This window comes from Amia ocellicauda, chromosome 16 (assembly GCF_036373705.1).
Source record: "Amia ocellicauda isolate fAmiCal2 chromosome 16, fAmiCal2.hap1, whole genome shotgun sequence".
NCBI classification, from domain to species: Eukaryota; Metazoa; Chordata; class Actinopteri; order Amiiformes; family Amiidae; genus Amia; species Amia ocellicauda.
The window spans coordinates 4,098,346-4,117,340 of record NC_089865.1 but is presented as its reverse complement, the minus strand read 5'-3'; the positions used below and the strand labels follow the sequence as shown (position 1 = coordinate 4,117,340).

The following is an 18,995-nucleotide window of genomic DNA, read 5'->3' as shown; positions in this document are numbered from 1 at the left end:
CTGGGATCGCGAGGCCCAGAACTAAGACCTCGTTACGTTTGTGCTCTGTTTCAGAAACGAGGCAGCTGGAGTTTAGTGGAACTGTCAAGGAGGCGTAGGAAATCTTGTCTGCTATGACTATTTTTAGGTCAAATTAAATGACAAAGGAAAGTACACGTCACTCCTGACAATGACTTGATGGGGTTGAATTTGTCTCAGTCAAATTCTGTCTGACCCAGAACAGAAAGGAAAGAGAGAAAGGCAAAGAAAATATCTGAACTCTGATGATGATGTATAATTAGAATCACATGTATTACGTTTTTTCTGATTATAACTTATGAGGTTACCTTCATAGAGCCAATCTGCTATTCCGTTAAAAACAACACCTTCTTTCCCCGATGACGTCAGTCTCAAAGCGCTGCTCTGCACTTCCTTTTTGTAGTAAATGTTGTTTTCAAATATATACACCTGCAGTTCACAAGGAGCATATTATGTCATGTGCTCAGTTAGTATGTGTACAAGAACTCACTTACATTATACATGCGCACACACACACACAAACATCCATTCATCCAAATAAACCTACATCAGAACATAAGAACATAAGAAAGTGTCCAATCGAGAGGAGCCCATTCGCCCCATCATGCTCGTTTGGTGTCCATTAATAACTAAGTGATCAAGGATCCTATCCAGTCTGTTTTTGAATGTTCCCAAATTGTCTCTTCAGCCACATCGCTGGATTGTCAGATTGTGACGCCTCTCTGTGTGAAGAAGTGTCTCCTGTTTTCTGTCCTGAATGCCTTGAAGCCCAATTTCCATTTATTATTATTATTATTATTATTATTATTATTATTATTATTATTATTATTATTATTATTATTATTATTTCTTGGCAGACGCCCTTATCCAGGGCGACATACAACATTGTGTCCCTGGGTGCGTGTGTCCCTGCTGATCTGGAAAAGCTCTTCCGATTTGATGTGGTCGATGCCTTTCATGATTTTATACGTGCATATATAGATACTCAATGGCAAAATGTAATGATCTGCACATGCCTTCCCTCAGTCAGCCTTAGTTAACTCAGAAGGGTTATACTTTAACACTAGTGCAATTCTGGGTAATCTAAATGTAACCGAATCCACAACCCGAGCTCCATTTTTAATTAGAATTCAGTTTAAGGTTCTAATAAAGGTTAAGTTATCTTCTACTCTTCCTGCATACCAACACTTGTTCCTAATGGGTATATTTCCTTTAGAATGATACAATTTATTATTTATATTTTTTCATTACAGATCCCATTCCAGTAAGAAAGGGGGAGAAGGTATGAAAGCGACTTCGTAAGGGGGGATAAGCCAGTTGAAAAGGAGGCTGTTATGCCTTCTATGTTCCTTCTGGGCATTGTGACTGCCTTGTTTAGGGCAGTTAGGCCAGGCTGTCATGATGAATGGTTCCTTGCATTTCGCACGGGAAGGAAATGAAAGTGAGAATTCACCACTAAATTAAACTTATCTTTTAACTTTAAAGGAAAGTGACATTGCACTGCGGGGCTTTTCACGCGGAGAATGGGAATCGATACATAACAGTGCGGCATCAAAATATCCACAGGAAGGAAAAGAAAAAACAAACCCAGCACTGCTTCCTTGATGTCTCTCGGTTGGGATTGCTATCATATATAAATATGTATATTTGGGGCTTTGTTTGTTATATAACTTATAAAAGACTTCTCAATGTGACCGGTTTGCCTAAATCTCAATTCAGCTGGGAATACAAATCACCATGTGCTGCATGTTGGCCACCAGCTGATTATATGTGGTGGGCACACAGTTTGGTGGATTAAATCACATCTATCATGCTGAGTTGCACAGCATTCAGCACGAGGAAGATGGCCGTTGCACTTTGATTTAATCCATCTCATGGGCTTTCTTCTCTCTCGCCGTTGTCTGTGAAATCGATGATGTGTTATTCTCCACACAGATGAGCTGGCAGAGATGGGTTCACACCTTCGAACGCTGGTGTTTTTGTGCAATTCATCTACAAAGTTGTTTCTCGGCTTGGGAAAAAAGAGTCTAACTGATCCCTTGAAACGTATGAAAGTTTTGGTCAATTCAATGTGCAGATTAAATTGCCTGTTGCAGAAAACAATAAACCAGGTTCATCTGAAATGCATTGGATACCTTCAAGATGGGTGTTATTGTTGCTCATTATATTATGTTCCAAGTTGTAAAGCATAGTCAATAGTTACTATACTTAGTTTTTGTCTTTTTTTTTGAGTGTATTACTTTTAAAGAAGCTGAGCTCTACTGTGTTTTAATAATTAAAAAAAGTATAAATGTAATCTGACGAGGGAAAAAAACCCTTACCAGCTGCTGTTTCTGGATCCCCCAGGAAGCAAACTGTAACACCGAATCCGGCACCTCGGGGGGGTTCAGCTCCCAGACTTCCCTTGGGTTTCAACAAAAGAAAGAAAACCTTAGAAAAATATATTTTGTCTCAGAAAAGAAAGTGTCCAAGGCTTTTTGCTTTTGTTCTGTCTGCGTTTGATCCTTACCCTGTGTGCAAGTTGTATATTGAATATGAAGCTGAGAAAGAGTGCCGGAAGATCTGGAAAACAAACACACAAGTTATTTAGTTGCCAAATAATACTCTGGAAGCAACAAAGGAGTTGTTTATTTTTATAAGGAAAAGTACGATTTGAGATTGACTAAGGTAACTTCATTGTTCTCTTCCTTTGGAAAAATAAAAACATGGTAACACTTATTACTGTGTTGTTAATAAATTAGCGGTTAATAACCGTTAATCATTCAATTTATACAGATTTATAATTTATCACTTATTTGGGAGCTGCCAAAACACTATTCTGTTACAATGTATTATTTATAATAAAGATTTGAATCTTATAAAGCTTTATTACTCATTTATAAATGGAATTATTAATGGCCCCTAAATGTTTTATAAACTATTTACCAATCATGTATTAATATTAGGTGTTGCCAAAAACGTCTGAAACAATGGGTGAGAGCTTTGCACCAATGCATAAAAAACTCTTTATAAATATTTGTTTTTCACAAGTCAGTGAGTCCACAGTGCTACTTAAACAGAGTTGCTATGCTTAGTAATTAGACACCAAGGTTTTAATTTGCATATTAATATATTAAAAGGCCTACAAGCGAGTGTATATTATTAAAGACAATAAAAGTGATCGACTTGGATCTCGGCGGAGCTCAATTACCCACGGAGCTGACGAGCTCTTGACTGATGCACCTGTCTCTCGGCGCTCAATCTTAATTTGAGATCTCAAGGGAACTCCAGTGTGTTGCAGGGGAAGGGAAATAAAGCAATCGCATTATGATAAGTTATCTGTCAGAGAGTGGCAGGGGGAGGCTTTCTCCGCATGTACTTTGATGTAGAGCGCCGCACTGCACTGCTGCTCCGGTAAATCTGTCAGTGGAGATCTGGAGACGCAGATTACAACTCACCTCAGAGAGGAAGAGATCACAGGAAGTAAACACCGGCACCTGTCAGCATTGTTGCATGACAGACGGATGCTGATTTTAAAGGACTTTGCATCCGATAGGGTGCCAGTGCCCGGCGCCGTTTTTGTTTTGCTGTCAGAGTACGCAAAGACAATATATTTGTTTTGTATTACTGTTGCAGCAAGATTGTATGGCCCATGTGTGGATTTCAGTTTTGTACTTACCCCAGATAGGACAGGCTCAGTTTAGTGTTTGTGTAGCTGGTTTTAGAATAAACACAGCTTTCTTTTAAGGTCATATGGAGGTGAAATGGCCAAGGAGAATGTAATCAAGTTGGGAGAAATCTCCTCTATGACAGCATGTTCTTTAGAAAAACTTCAGATGCGTCTTCCCGACCTTCCGTCTATGTTATCGTTGAATAAACTACATGGGTTTTATTCTAACCAATCGGGCCACGTGTTCCCTGTCCGCCGGTCTATCAAGGGAGACATTTTCTTCCCATCGGTTCTTCATTAACCTGTAATCTCACGTAACGCATCAGCCTTTATTTACTCATATCTGCCTGCTTTAAAAGCCCGTAAATTGCAGCTGCACTGACTTGTGCATCAGATAACCCTGCCATTGAGTCTGAGGATTTCAATGGCTGGAGAGTATTAGCATAATCTTCTGATGAGGGAAAGAAAGGGACACAGGCTGGCAGGACATCAAAGACATCCGGTTCATAAGAGGCTCTTCCTTGTTGAAGCTTATTATTTGAGATTGTGGTGTTTTTATACTTTAAACATTGCATTATGTAACTATAGTACACAAAGCACAGCTTATATAATCTGATTCTTATTTTCTAGGGGCGAGATTTTGTTGGGCACTGAAAATCCACAGCTCACAAGAATGACAAACTGTATGTAAATTAGTGTTAACAGTTATAATTATGCTGATTATTTATATAATAATCATTTCTTGGCAGACACCCCTATCCAGGGGAATCTTACAGTTTACACAATTAGCTCATTAAGCATTAAAAAAGTGCAGCAGTACAATCAATACAAGAAGTATAACTATATTGAAGAATGACACGACAAATACTGCAGATGATTATTTTGCATAGATGGTTAATGAAAAAGGTGCCTTCAGATGTACAGAGCTGGATCAACTCTAATGGTATACCATGCAAATCTTTAAAATGAACATATGTATTCACAAAAAATGGCAGAATATTAAATAATTGCTCATGATGCTTACATGTTCATCGGTAAACCATTTATTGTAAGTGGCATTTTGAATTAAGTACCCCAGATAGTTTAAAGCATCAACATTTACATTTTAAAGGATGCACATGTTTAAAATGTTAAATATGGGAGAATTAACTGAAATCAATATTCAACATTATCATCACCTATCACCTGTACACATTAAAGTCTTTAAAAGCCCTCCATGTAAGACCTTTGCAACTCTATGCGGTATTAGAGAAAACTGCTTTACAAGCATCAAGGCACATTTCTTTCCAGGAAAGTTGTTATTAAGCATCTGCAAAATAAGATTTCCTCTTTGACATGAACTTGGCTTAATTATATACACTCACCTAAAGGATTATTAGGAACACCTGTTCAATTTCTCATTAATGCAATTATCTAACCAACCAATCACATGGCAGTTGCTTCAATGCATTTAGGGGTGTGGTCCTGGTCAAGACAATCTCCTGAACTCCAAACTGAATGTCTGAATGGGAAAGAAAGGTGATTTAAGCAATTTTGAGCGTGGAATGGTTGTTGGTGCCAGACGGGCCGGTCTGAGTATTTCACAATCTGCTCAGTTACTGGGATTTTCACGCACAACCATTTCTAGGGTTTACAAAGAATGGTGTGAAAAGGGAAAAACATCCAGTATGCGGCAGTCCTGTGGGCGAAAATGCCTTGTTGATGCTAGAGGTGAGAGGAGAATGGGCCGACTGATTCAAGCTGATAGAAGAGCAACTTTGACTGAAATAACCACTCGTTACAACCGAGGTATGCAGCAAAGCATTTGTGAAGCCACAACACGTACAGCCTTGAGGCGGATGGGCTACAACAGCAGAAGACCCCACCGGGTACCACTCATCTCCACTACAAATAGGAAAAAGAGGCTACAATTTGCACAAGCTCACCAAAATTGGACAGTTGAAGACTGGAAAAATTTTGCCTGGTCTGATGAGTCTCGATTTCTGTTGAGACATTCAGATGGTAGAGTCAGAATTTGGCGTAAACAGAATGAGAACATGGATCCATCATGCCTTGTTACCACTGTGCAGGCTGGTGGTGGTGGTGTAATGGTGTGGGGGATGTTTTCTTGGCACACTTTAGGCCCCTTAGTGCCTACCTGAGCATTGTTTCTGACCATGTCCATCCCTTTATGACCACCATGTACCCATCCTCTGATGGCTACTTCCAGCAGGATAATGCACCATGTCACAAAGGTCGAATCATTTCAAATTGGTTTCTTGAACATGACAATGAGTTCACTGTACTAAACTGGCCCCCACTGTCACCAGATCTCAACCCAATAGAGCATCTTTGGGATGTGGTGGAACGGGAGCTTCGTGCCCTGGATGTGCATCCCTCAAATCTCCATCAACTGCAAGATTCTATCCTATCAATATGGGCCAACATTTCTAAAGAATGCTTTCAGCACCTTGTTGAATCAATGCCACGTAGAATTAAGGCAGTTCTGAAGGCGAAAGGGGGCCAAACACAGTATTAGTATGGTGTTCCTAATAATCCTTTAGGTGAGTGTATATACATTATATTAAAATGTATATGATATATTGCATAACAAACATGTAATGTTGAGAAAGGGGCTCATTAACTAAACCAGAGGTGTTTCAGCTGGTGTTTTAGTGTCAGTTGTTATGTAATTTCTTCTCCACAAAATCGAGATGTAAAAAACACATAAAAAGACAACAAAATCCTCTCCTCTAATGAAAACCATCTGCTGCAAACAAGATTATATATAACAAAATGTGTTGCAGCATTTGTGTCAGGATATTCACTGCTGAATTACCAGCACCTAGATTAGACATGAGGAAAGCTGCTTGTAGATGGTAATAGATGACCTATTGATCAAATTGTCAAGGCTTTATTTAGTAACTAATTTCATCCTGGTCAGACAGATCCTATATTACCTTTTTTTCTGATTATTTTCTCTATCTTTATACAACTCAGTGCCAGCCTAGATTCTTTCCGAAGACAGCAATTCAATAATTATTCTGCCTGACTTTTTATTACATTATAAGGAAAAATATGTTTTCCTGTAATAAGGAGATTCTCCCTCACAAAACCAGCCATTAGGTCACTAAATCCCATTTGAGCCACTAATGGTTTTCCAATCCGATCCATAATATGATTTCTGATTGCTGTGCATCTTAACGGCCATTGCAGGGGGAATTTGAGACCCTAAATCTCAATTTAATTGGACGGGACCACAGTAATTGTGTGTGTGTGTGCGTGCGTGCGTGCGTGCGTGCATGCGTGCGTGTGTGCGTGTGTGTGTGTGTGTGTTTTCCCACACACAAAAAAGAAAATGGCATGATCTGAATGATTTAAATGCAGCCGTAAAATCACGCTACATGTTAAACTAGACAGATGAGTACTGAAAGAACTGCGTCTCTTTGAGCTCTTCTTCCTCTCATTGCCTCAGTAAGAAATACTAATCCCTCCGTTGCAGGCTCTCACATACTGTCACTTCACCCGCATCTCCGTGACTCATCTTAGCAACAAGCACACACATTACTTTCATTTGAACTCGAGGAATGACAAAACAACAAAATAATTGACACACAATAAAAAAGTAAAAATTTTAGAGATTACTATATAGTACTATAGCTTCATATATGATTGTGTTTTTATCTGTTCTGTTTTGCAATTCATCCAGGAAATGCTTTTATATACAGACGGGTGACAAATTAAAGGAAAACCCAACACAAAGTGTCTCAGTAAGGTGTTGGGCACCACGAGCCCCAGAACAGCTTCAATGCTCTTGGCACAGATTCTACGAGTCTTTGGACTCTACTGGAGGGATGGACACCATTTTTCCAAAAGATATTCCCTCATTTGGGGTTTTGATGATGGTGGTGGAGAGCGCTGTCTAACACGTCAGTCCAGAATCTCCCATAGGTGTTCAATTGGGTTGAGATCTGGTGACTGCAAAGGCCATAGCATATGATTCACATCATTTTCATACTCATTACACCATTCAGTGAGCCCTCGTGCCCTGTGGATCGGGGCATTGTCATCCTGGAAGAGACCAGGGTATCAGGATAGAAATGTGTCACCATAGGATAAAGGTGATCACTCAGAATAACTTTGTCATGATTTGCAGTGACCCTTCCCTCTAATGGGACAAGTGGACCCAAACCATGCCAGGAAAATGCCCCCTACAGCATAACAGAGCCTCCGGACCCCCCTCACTCTAGGGGTCCAGGGTATCGCCCCACACGTACTTGCCCACTTGTCGAGAATATGGTGACGGAAGACGGACTCATCTGACCACATCACTTTAGACCAGTGCCTATGGTGCCCCAATAATGACGCCTCTTTCAAAGTCACTTAGATCCTTTCTTCTTGCCATCTTGATCCAAAATCGGGGTCAACTGGGCCTGCTCAGCATTTGTATACATGCCACAGAGCATGATAGGATGTTAATTGCTTAATTGTATCATGCAGTACACCTGTTTGGAGGCATCTGCATTCGTTATGTTCCTCCTCTCATTTATTCAGGTTTTTCCTTTAATTTGTCGCCCATCTGTATGTGTGCATGTGTGTGTTACTGTTCAGATTTCTAAAGTGAGTCCAAACATGATTTTATTATATTGTTCTTGATTTTACAATCTAAGGACTATCACAAGGAAACTCGTAAGATGTTGGCTCGGATGAAATCAGCAAATTAAAAAGTCTCTCTCTTCAGATGTCTACTTCATCATTCGATAAAGAAAGAAACACCACCACTAATCTGATAATCCGAGAGATGAATGGTGTGATGACTGCTCTGTAGGAGTTGTTTGTAGTTGTCAAAATAGTAGATTGTTACATGATATAATCGGATCCTTAGATGCACAAGCCCACTGCATCGAATGAAAATGATTACACACAGAATGTGTCGTATGATGTCAGTTTTGTTTATGTTCTAATCATATCATCTCAAATGACATAAGTCGCATCCGATACAATCTTCGGAGGTGAAGAGCTGTACTTCATTTTAGCGATCTGACCTTTTCCACAGCTGAAGAAATGTGTCCGTTATGAGAAGCATCGTCTGCAGTGCAATATATTATCTATCTTGCAGCTGGGTTTAAATCAGCGAGGAGACGGTGACCGACTGCGTCGAAAAGGGCACATCCTTATGCAACAAGTATTATTTCACAAATGTATGTTTGCGTGGGTTAAAACATGTTTATACAGGTTACAAATATATTAAATCTACACAAGGTAAAGCAGGTTTGTTGAGCTTGCTTCAATAATCATAAATATCAGTGCTTTTTCTGGGCCATTGTTTACTCTCTCCAATCGAAGAATTATACGGGTCGTAAGAAGTCAACTGTATGTTAGAAATGGTTTTATTTATTGAGAAATCTTGGGACTTGATGGCCTCTCAGTGACTTGAGGCAGGTGAGTTCCAGGCCATCGTACCATTAACATGTGGCCTCATCCTTATTGCTTCAGTGGTTTAAATTTAACGGCTTCATTTCAAACCCTCGCTTACTGAAGTTATTCCCTATTGTTCCCTCTCTCTCCTGCGTAAGTTATCAATGTATTAAATTATCCTGAGATAAAACTCAGGGCGGTGGGCATATTTTCTATAATAGGAACAGTAATCCTCGGAAGGGATTGTACAGCTGACTAACCCCTTACCAACGGTCCGTGAGCAGAAGAGTAGGAAGAGCACAGCATTGCGAAACTATAGTGTGGAAACTATTCTTTTGTTCTGAGCCACAAAACTGTTAACATTAAAATTATGTGCAGTACTTGACTGCCAAGCGATGCTGTAACTCATATATTTGAAATGTATTTTTGCACTTCTCTTTTGCTCTGGTATCCTCTAAGCCTCCCTGGATAAGGGCATCTGCCAGGAAATAAATAATTTTTACAGCTCTGGAAAAATTAAGAGACCACTTAACATTGATTTCTGAGCTTGGAGTGGTCTCTTCATTTTTTCCAGAGCTGTATATTTTAAAAAAGATATCTGTCATCAGCTATTTCCATTTTATTTCCTGATGACACATGCAAGGTCTATACCCCTTGTTTCCCTTCAAGCTCCTATTCTTATGTCTTAAGGTGCCCTGAATGACAGAGGAAATGTTGCTGCTAAGTGGCGGATGAAAGGTGTCATAAATGCACTTTTCCATCACAACAAGACAATGCAATGTTTGGTCTGGAGAGTAAACAAATGCACTGAATATTTGCAATCAAAGAGACCTAGAGGTCTGTTGTAATCTTGGCAACCTCTGGTATTGTGATGGAACTGGTTAGGATGCAACAAGTTTCACTTTATTGCATTTTGCTTTTGATACGTATATTATTTTACCATGTTATGCATGTAAGTATTTATTTAACCAAATTAGCATCTAAACATATGCTTAATTGACATATGAGCCAATTGCTCTCAATATTCTTTCTTGCCAACCTCATTTACCCAGGCGTTTACATTTTGTTGTCCACTAACTCAATGTACGCACACTATATACACAACTAAAACTCCTGCTAAAGGATTTGATACTAGTTAAACTCAAGGCCTCTCCACCCCCCGCATCAAAAGAAAAAATGTTTCTGTGAATCCAAATGAAGATAATCACTACATTAAATACGGCATTAAATTGTGAATCATATTGGATTCTCTCTCTCTAATTTGCCACAGGCTATAGTAACATTGTTATTAAATAATTCAGAGGAGACGTGTCCTCGTGCCAGGCCCATTACGTTTCCACTGTTAAGATGGGGAAAAGCAATTATGCCTTAATAAACGGGAAAATGAAGGATGATCTGACCTGAATCTCTGAGTCTAAAAGATCTTGTCCCACTTGGTTCAGTGACCCAGAATAGAACAGGAGCTATTTTTCATTCATTAGCCATCAAGCATCGATCAACTTCAGCAACAGGCAGATGATTAATCGCCCTCTTCATGAGATATGTCATTTCATTAGACGATGACGCAAAGGAAAATGGCGTTACTTTTCGTTAAAAAGGTTTCTCTCATACATTTTCAGTTACACTTATCACACAGCTACAGATGGGCTTGTCATGCTTTTGAATGTCAGGATTTGCCTACAATTATTATTATAAGTCTTGTTCTCTTCCAAGATCTTTACTGATATTATCTTGTTTGGATACACAATGACTCCTCCCACAGTTCTACACAAACCAAACTTCACACAGAGATTCACCATGATAGTACGTGTATTTTTTGCACGGATATGATCAATAATTGATACTATTGCTGATTCAATTAAACAATTATACAGTACTACTATTTCAATTGCACACTATCACTGATATTAGCCTACATACTACCTTAAAATAATACATATCCGATAATATATCATGCAAAAAGTCTTGTCCCACGCAAACAAATACTTTCAGATTCAGTTTAAATTTGAGTTTGTATTATTTTAAATGAGAATAGTGATCTTTAACACTGGGTGTGAAACAGGTACAATAACATATGCTATCTGCATCAAAATACACACACCAAATAGTATTGTTTCAAAAGAAAGGTTTGAATAACTTCCCCCCTATGATTTGATTAATTTAAATGAAATATGAATGTCATTGAATTAATAAACAATTATGTACACCACTCTATTTTGTAATACTGTCTCAAAAGCAGCTGTAAAATACATGTTTTTGATTAAGAATTCAATGTACAGTGACAAGAGATAAATCCCTACCCTGAAAGAAAGAAAACAACATGTATTTCTCCGTAATGTTGTAGAGATCATCGCAGACAGATGATTCACTGCAGTTAGTGGAGTGTAATAATAGAGCAGGATAACGCAATGTATCAAAGAGCTCTCCAGCCCGAGAACAAGAAAACAGCCGACACCTTATCATGGTTAGAAATTTCAGTTGTACTATTGTATGTTAATAGGGATGGAGTGATTTAGATAATCAATAGAGAGCAAATCTAGTGAGTAGAAAGGTAATTTAAATGAAGTGTTCGAGTAGTACATCAAGCTGTCTGTGTCACCTTTGTCCACAGGTGTAAGTGAACCACACTGGCGCAGAAAGTCAGTGGAGACTGTGAAAAATTCAAACCTACGCAATCTTTCTACGTGGCTTGAGCCTCACAGTGGGAATTAAAGTTTATTCAGACTAGGTTTTCAACTACAACTGCTTGCCCATCAATTCAGAACCAACTGCCTGGCAAATACCAAGTTTAATTCAGATTTAGATTCATATAAATTCTACAACATCGAACCTTTAAATATTTAATTTCCTTTTCATGTATTATTGAAGTCATTGTTTAATCACATCAAATATATGTGTTTATAATTAGTTTTGTAAATGTTTGTAAGTATTTTGTCTTTCATATAGTTTTGTATAATCTCTTCCAGTTTAAAACACACAGATCATTAGGTATACACATTCATTACGAAGCCATATGAGTTACCAGGATTACTTCTGTTATAAGTATGAAAGCAGTTGGTCTATGTGTGCATCTCTTTCTTGGATGTAATTTGTTGTCACTTGCATTCATCTTCAGTTCATATCGATCTGCCGTGAAGGTGAGAGAGGAAATCAATACGAGCAATCATCAGCTACTCTAAAACATTTTCAACAAATAAAGTTATTCTATTGTATTATTTTTAAAAAGACATGTATTGCCTAATCTAATTTAGTTTCTAGGTTTTTATTGCACGCATTAGCACAATAATATTACACTTAATGTGGGTGTGGCTGTGAAGAAGTAAAAGATTAACATATACCTTGGACGTCATACATTTATTTTTGGGCTCTGTTCAACAGCAGTGAATAATAGGTGAATTGAACTGAAAGAACAGTATAACCTCCCCAATAAATTAAGACTCGGGATTAATCCATTTGTTTAGTCTACTTCCTGAGCGTCTAGCCTCAAGTGATGTTTTTCAACTCGAGGTCAGAGATTTTCTCCACTCCATCTTTCAGGTCTTGCTGTCTGCTAACCACGTCTCTGGCTGCCTGGCTTTCGAATCCCTCAGCATGCTGGACAACGAGCCATTATTACACATCCAGCACGGTAACTTACTGTTGTAACCTTGAGTTCACACCATTATAAATCTCCAGGAGACGACAAATCGGCTAAATCTGGGTCCGTCTGCCCAAGAGCTCCAGTCTCGGACCACAACAGTTCTTTCTTCCATCACGATCGATACATGCTAGTCTTGACCCTGAAGCATAGGATCATTTCCACCTTTCTGTATTTCCAGTTTCTGTTCTACAAATGTAAATAGGCCGTTAAATCAATTCACAAACCCAAGGAAAAAATGCTACAAAGTACAGATTGACCATGCATGTAAAAAGCTCATTGTTTATTTAAAAAGATTGGCTTCCACTGCAGGCACTGCTAGAGTACGAGGTAAGCACAGCAAGGTTAAATTCACAAAACTCAATCTAATTCACCTATAGCACCCTGTTGTGCACCGCAAAGACCCTGACCCAAACACAGGTAGACCTGCAAAACGTGTGCTTTCAAAGCCATTCTCTTGGGTCCATGCAGCCATCAGGACAGCTAGTATTATAAGAACTGAACATAAGAGAGTTGACAAACGAGAGGAGGACATTCGCCTGATCGTGCTCGTTTGGTGTCCATTAATAACTAAGTGATCCAAGGATCCTATCCAGTCTGTTTTTGAATGTTCCCAAATCGTCTCTTCAGCCACATCACTGGGGAGTTTGTTCAGATTGTGATGCCTCTCTGTGTGAAGAAGTGTCTCCTGTTTTCTGTCTTGAATGCCTTGAAGCCCAATATCCATTTGTGTCCCCGGGTGCGTGTGTCCCTGCTAATCTGGAAAAGCTCCTCTGGATTGATGTGGTCGATGCCTTTCATGATTTTGAAGACTTGAATCAAGTCCCCACGTAGTCTTCACTTAGTCTCTCTGAGTAGGACAAGTTTATAAAGTTTATAGAATTATAGAAGTGATTGATAACATGGTCCCAAAATGTTCTGGTCGACTTTGAAACCCATCTTACCCCAGCAGAGCTCATACAGCTCTACTGACCCAGTCGTGGTCAGTTAGGACAAATCCCAGGTACACCTAAGATGGGACTAAACCAAAACTTTGGATGCTCCTTTCTTTTACTCAGAAATGTAATCGCTATGAAGAACAGGTTTGTAGTTGTAGTGCGATTAGCTTGTGGTGCCTTTAGTCTCCTTATCTTAACAGAAACTAAATGTTCTGGGATACATAAAGTATGAAGCATAAACACAAAGTACTCTTCAGCAGCATAATGGCATTTAGATTAAACACCTGAGGCTCAACTTGATCATGACTTTCCCTCCAGATTGCTACACTTGAGTCGGGGTGTTAGCACATCAAAAGCTTTGAAGCGTGTCGCAGTTTTATGTATGTCTTTCATATCTCTGTGAAATCAACAGTCATGCACCAGGTTAAATCCAGTTAAGCATTTGATTCAGACGGTAACTTCACTTAGGGAGATTTTGTTGGTCTTGACAGGTTGAAAGCCGCTACTGTTCATCAAGGGGGAGAAAAATGAAGAAGAAGAAAAAAGCAGCAGCAAATCCTAAATATAAACTTGACTTGTGAATATCCTGAATCCTGGTGAAATTTTATGGAACTGTGTATATAAACTCAGTTTTGCAAACTAGATAGATAGACAAATAGATAGATACAGACAGGTGACAAATTAAAGGAAAAACCTGAATAAATGAGTGGAGGAACATAATGAATGCAGAAGCCTCCAAACAGGTGTACTGCATGATACAATTAAGCAATTAACATCCTATAATGCTCTGTAGCATGTATACAAATGCTGTGCAGGCCCAGTTGACCTCAATTTTGGATCAAGAAGGCGAGAGGAAAGGATCTAAGTGACTTTGAAAGAGGGGGCATTATTGGGGCACGAATGACAGGAGCTTCAAACTGGCTTGTGTTCTGGACAAGTGGGCGAGTGCATGATTGGGACACGAAGAGAATGGTACAGGCCTGACTGCTGGACCCCTGCAGTGAGGGGTGTCCGGAGGTTCTGTAGAGGGAAGGGTCACTGCAAATCATGATCCTATGGTGACACATTTCTATCCTGATGGGAGTGGTCTCTTCCAGTATGACAATGCCCCATCCGCAGGGCATGAGGGTCACTGAATGGTGTAACGAGTATGAAAATGATGTGAATCATATGCTATGGCCTTCACAGTCACCAGATCTCAACCCAGTTGAACACCTATGGGAGATTCTGGATGGACGTGTTAGACAGCGCTCTCCACCACCATCATCAAAACCCCAAATGAGGGAATATCTTTTGGAAGAATAGTGTTCATCCCTCCAGTAGAGTCCAGAGATTCGTAGAATCTGTGCCAAGAGCATTGAAGCTGTTCTGGTGGCTCATGGTGCCCAACACCTTACTGAAACACTTTATGTTGGTTTTTCCTTTAATTTTTCCCTTATTTGCATATGAGTAGCTAAACTGTCTATAATTAACTGCTGTGGGAATCTATAACGGTATTCAAGATTCAATTCTAAAATGTAACATAAAGGTTCTCTCTCTTTTGTGATTGATACCTTAAGTTTAGCACAAGGATTCCACTAGACCAGCTTAGCACAAACTGTTTTCAAGTTACAATTTAATTGGATTCTCTCTCGTTGACACAGGACGGTCCAGAGAGAGTGAAATCGCCCTTCTTCTCCACCTCGACAGCTGCTCTTCTCTGCTCTATTTACTTGACCCCTCCGACTCCAGAGATGTAAACAACTGTGCTCTCCCCAGACTGGCGAGCGACACTGGACCCTCTTAGCTAAAGCAGTTTTACAAGGAAACATTATACCACATTTCCCCTGTTCTTATCAGGTGACGGTAATATCGACTGTCTAAATAACATCTCCAATTATGTATCGATAAAGCTTGTTTGTGTGGCGATTATGCATCCAACAAACAGGGAGTGTAACACAAACAGACGTACAGAGCATCTAAGAGAAAGAGATGAGATTGTTTTTTCTGGAAACCCATTTACCGAAACACAAATTAATCAAGTACAACAAGCTGCAAGACACTGATTTAATCACTAAAGATAATATGGTTGGACTACAAAATAAAACTAGCTTTGTTTACCATCTAGAGAACTTCAGTGAAATCTGTATGATATTAATTAGCAAACAATGGGTTACAGAGCAGCACAACAGAGAAGAATAGTGCTGCTCTGAAGTGTATCTGGCTGGGTTCTTTAATGGTCCCTGGAAGACAATTAAAAGCCTACTTAATATTCGCAGTGCGTGCCACTGTCTTTTGTCTGAAAAAGTGTGTTGAAGCCCTTGATTAGACGGATCTCGGGAACAAACGCCGAAAGTACATTGTTGTCTGATTCGGAACTGTCTGAATGTTATCTGAGTCGTCTAATAGTGTCGTGTAATGCATTGAGTCACAGTCTTGATGAAAGAAACAGAAAAGGGAAGGTATACTTCCTTCCGTAACTAGAACTGAAAATGTAATGCATACTTTATTTTGGAGGCACTTCATAATGTATAATATGTAATAGACCCACACCAATTGTCTTTTGATTTCTTTCTCTCTCTCTCTCTCTCTCTATCTATGTATCTATATATATCTACACGCCAGGCACAAATTAATTTCAAACAGATGTCATTAAGAAAGCCATCCTTCACATCTACTGAATTACACAATAAGCACGTGTTCTGTAGTGTTTTTTAAACCACATGCAATTTCATGCAATTGATGTTCATCCATCATTACTGACAAGCCATGGGAAACAACAAAATTGCTACAACAGCAGTCCGAAATTCAACCACCAATTTCAGATTTTAGCTGTGATTGGTGTGTTAAGAGCAATAAAAAGGAATTGGATAATTAGTTTTTCAAAAGCATAATTGTTGGGCGTAATTTACTCCCAGCCATTGCTGGCCAAGTACTCTGTGGAAGTGGATGACAAGCTGTTTGTGAAGGTTGTGCTTCGCCACCAAGCGCTAACCTTGTGTGGAGTCCGCGCCGTCACCCGCGGGACCCGCGATGATTCCATTCAGGAGGTTAATGGAGTGAGCAATTGCAAAATCATCACCGCGTTAATTCACATTACAATGGGCACTGGAATGCAAATTTGGCACAAAAAAACACTGATGGCAAGCAAATAGAATCAGTGTCGAGGACATAGTGGTTTCGCTTTGCGCTGTCAGTTGCTTTGCATGATGCGTCGATGCACGAGTAGCAGGTATGTTGAAAGAGTATTCTGGGACTATTGCTTTAAAACATTTTATTCTCACAGTTTGCGTGCTTCTCATTTGAGTGGATGAGTTTATGTTCAGCAGTTTATGTCACCTGGACACTGGCATACGTATCCTTTGTTGTTTACAGACAAGCACATGATTCTCATTACCATAAGATTAGTAAAATATGATTTATTTGATCAGGCTAAACCTTAGTTAGGACCTAACATTTATATCCATGCAAAAGTGTCTTAATACCATATTCTGCTATTTAAATATTACAGAATTTGTTCTACCACACTTCTCTTCCAAAAATCACCAACTACTTAGAATGAGGATTGTAATTTTCTATTTTGGTGTCCAGATTATTTGCATAATTATGCTTATAAATAACTAAAACACTTCATTTTGTGATTTACATATCAAAAGAACATACTGACTGAAATGTAAATGTATACAAAGTAAGTAGCACCTGGGTTTTTTCTCTAAGATATAACACACACAACACAATGTCCTGGAATGTGTTGTCATGTCTCCCGGTCTATCGCACTGTAAATATATCTCAGGGAACCTCCAGCCATCGAGTCATGAGAGTGTCGTTTTGTGTAGCACACCTTCACACATCCTCAGTCATCACAGACCAATTATCTCCCCTCAGAGACATGTGCCCCATACAGTATTTGACAAGCTTTGAGAGGGAACAGGATTATTAGGGACACTAAAGGTTTTTGGGAAATGCCTTTCCTGACAGACACAAAGCACAATGGCTGACAGAACCAGCTCCTGGATGCAGAGCTGATAAGACAGAGCAACTCCTGGGGGCAATTGCCGGGGGCTCTTTTTAAAACTGCGTTCGCTCAAGGCGGAGACGTGTTTAAAAAAAGCCATAGTGACCTCTTAGAGATAAATCCTTTGACACTGCTGCCAATTACTTATAAATACTTCTTCCTCTCTTCAGCCGAAATCCTGGTGTTTTATTCAAAATGTTCTGGTACTGAAAGGGTCTGAAGCTGAGTCACGCAAGTCCTGCCAAAGTCGAGCAGGGTTTGTAAGTCACCTTGAGTCACCAGCATCGTTAAGACATTGAAAAATAATAAACATGGTTCAGTTAATCAATACGCATTTAAATTATGTAGGTTAGATCTAGGGTAAAGGTCATTTAAACACATGGATGCATTTTACTATCATAAGTGTAAAAGTAACTAAATATAACACAATCCACCTATTACCTGTGAAGCCCAGTTTACATGTTAAAGAAAAACACATCAGTCAATTGACAGTCAATTAATTAAGTCCATGTAGCTAATATGTATAGTTTAAATTTGTTTATTTCACATATGCACCCTTGAAGCTGAATGCATCAATTGTGTGATTAATAAGACTGAAACAATGGACTGGGGAGATTGTGTGCGTTGCTCTTCCCATCCATTAGTGGTCAGTTGATGAGAATTATGCAATCAAGTGAAAATGGCTATTGTAATGAAGCAAGAATGTCTTTTCCTCTCTCGCCAGGTGAAACACAGATCCTCCCACAGATGATGGATTAATTAACACACAATCCATGCAGCTGTTGCTCCATTTTACGTGTTAATCGCCAGTTCACCCCCCCCCCCCCCCAACACAAACAACGAGAGTAATAATCTCATAATGGTTTCGTACAGCTTAGCTGGATACGTTACACTTTACACGTTTAACGCCAAAAACATGGCAGAGCTCAGAGGACGGTCTCTAACAACAATGAAATTGATTTGTACTTCAAAATGAGAGGAAGCACTACAATGGCAGGTGCAAACAGGTGCTTTCAGTGGTTAGAAACATATTTCTTGATGTTTGGTTTCTCTATAACCTTAGCTACAATTCCCACCAAACGTTATTTATGCATTATTGTTTTAATGACATGTCATGAATTATAAAGCGGGTTTTCTCCGAGAGACGGCCCGGGGTGCTACGAGTTCACCTCGACTGAAGTGCAGAAATGTCAGCGAGTAGGAGGATCTGAAGAGAAAACAAAACAAAGCCTCGCCGAAAAGAAAAAAGGGAAAGAAATCTAATGCCATCTGTCAGTGTTTGGGATATGTGACATTTACAAAGGGGGATTTGCACAGAAAATGACCTTTCTTTATCAAAACATCACACTGCCTTCCACGTGG

General features: G+C 39.3%; 1 protein-coding gene across 1 annotated transcript in view; it reads right to left on the bottom strand.

Moving 5' to 3' along the window:
• The window catches only part of LOC136711752 (inactive dipeptidyl peptidase 10-like), a 103,984-nt gene that overhangs the window by 20,307 nt on the left and 64,682 nt on the right, over positions 1–18,995 (bottom strand). The window contains exons 6-8 of the mRNA XM_066688207.1: positions 2,528–2,580; positions 2,340–2,421; positions 327–447 (exon numbers count right to left, since the gene is read on the bottom strand). Coding sequence (XP_066544304.1) covers positions 327–447; positions 2,340–2,421; positions 2,528–2,580 — 256 coding nt within the window. The remainder of the gene's footprint in view (positions 1–326; positions 448–2,339; positions 2,422–2,527; positions 2,581–18,995) is intronic.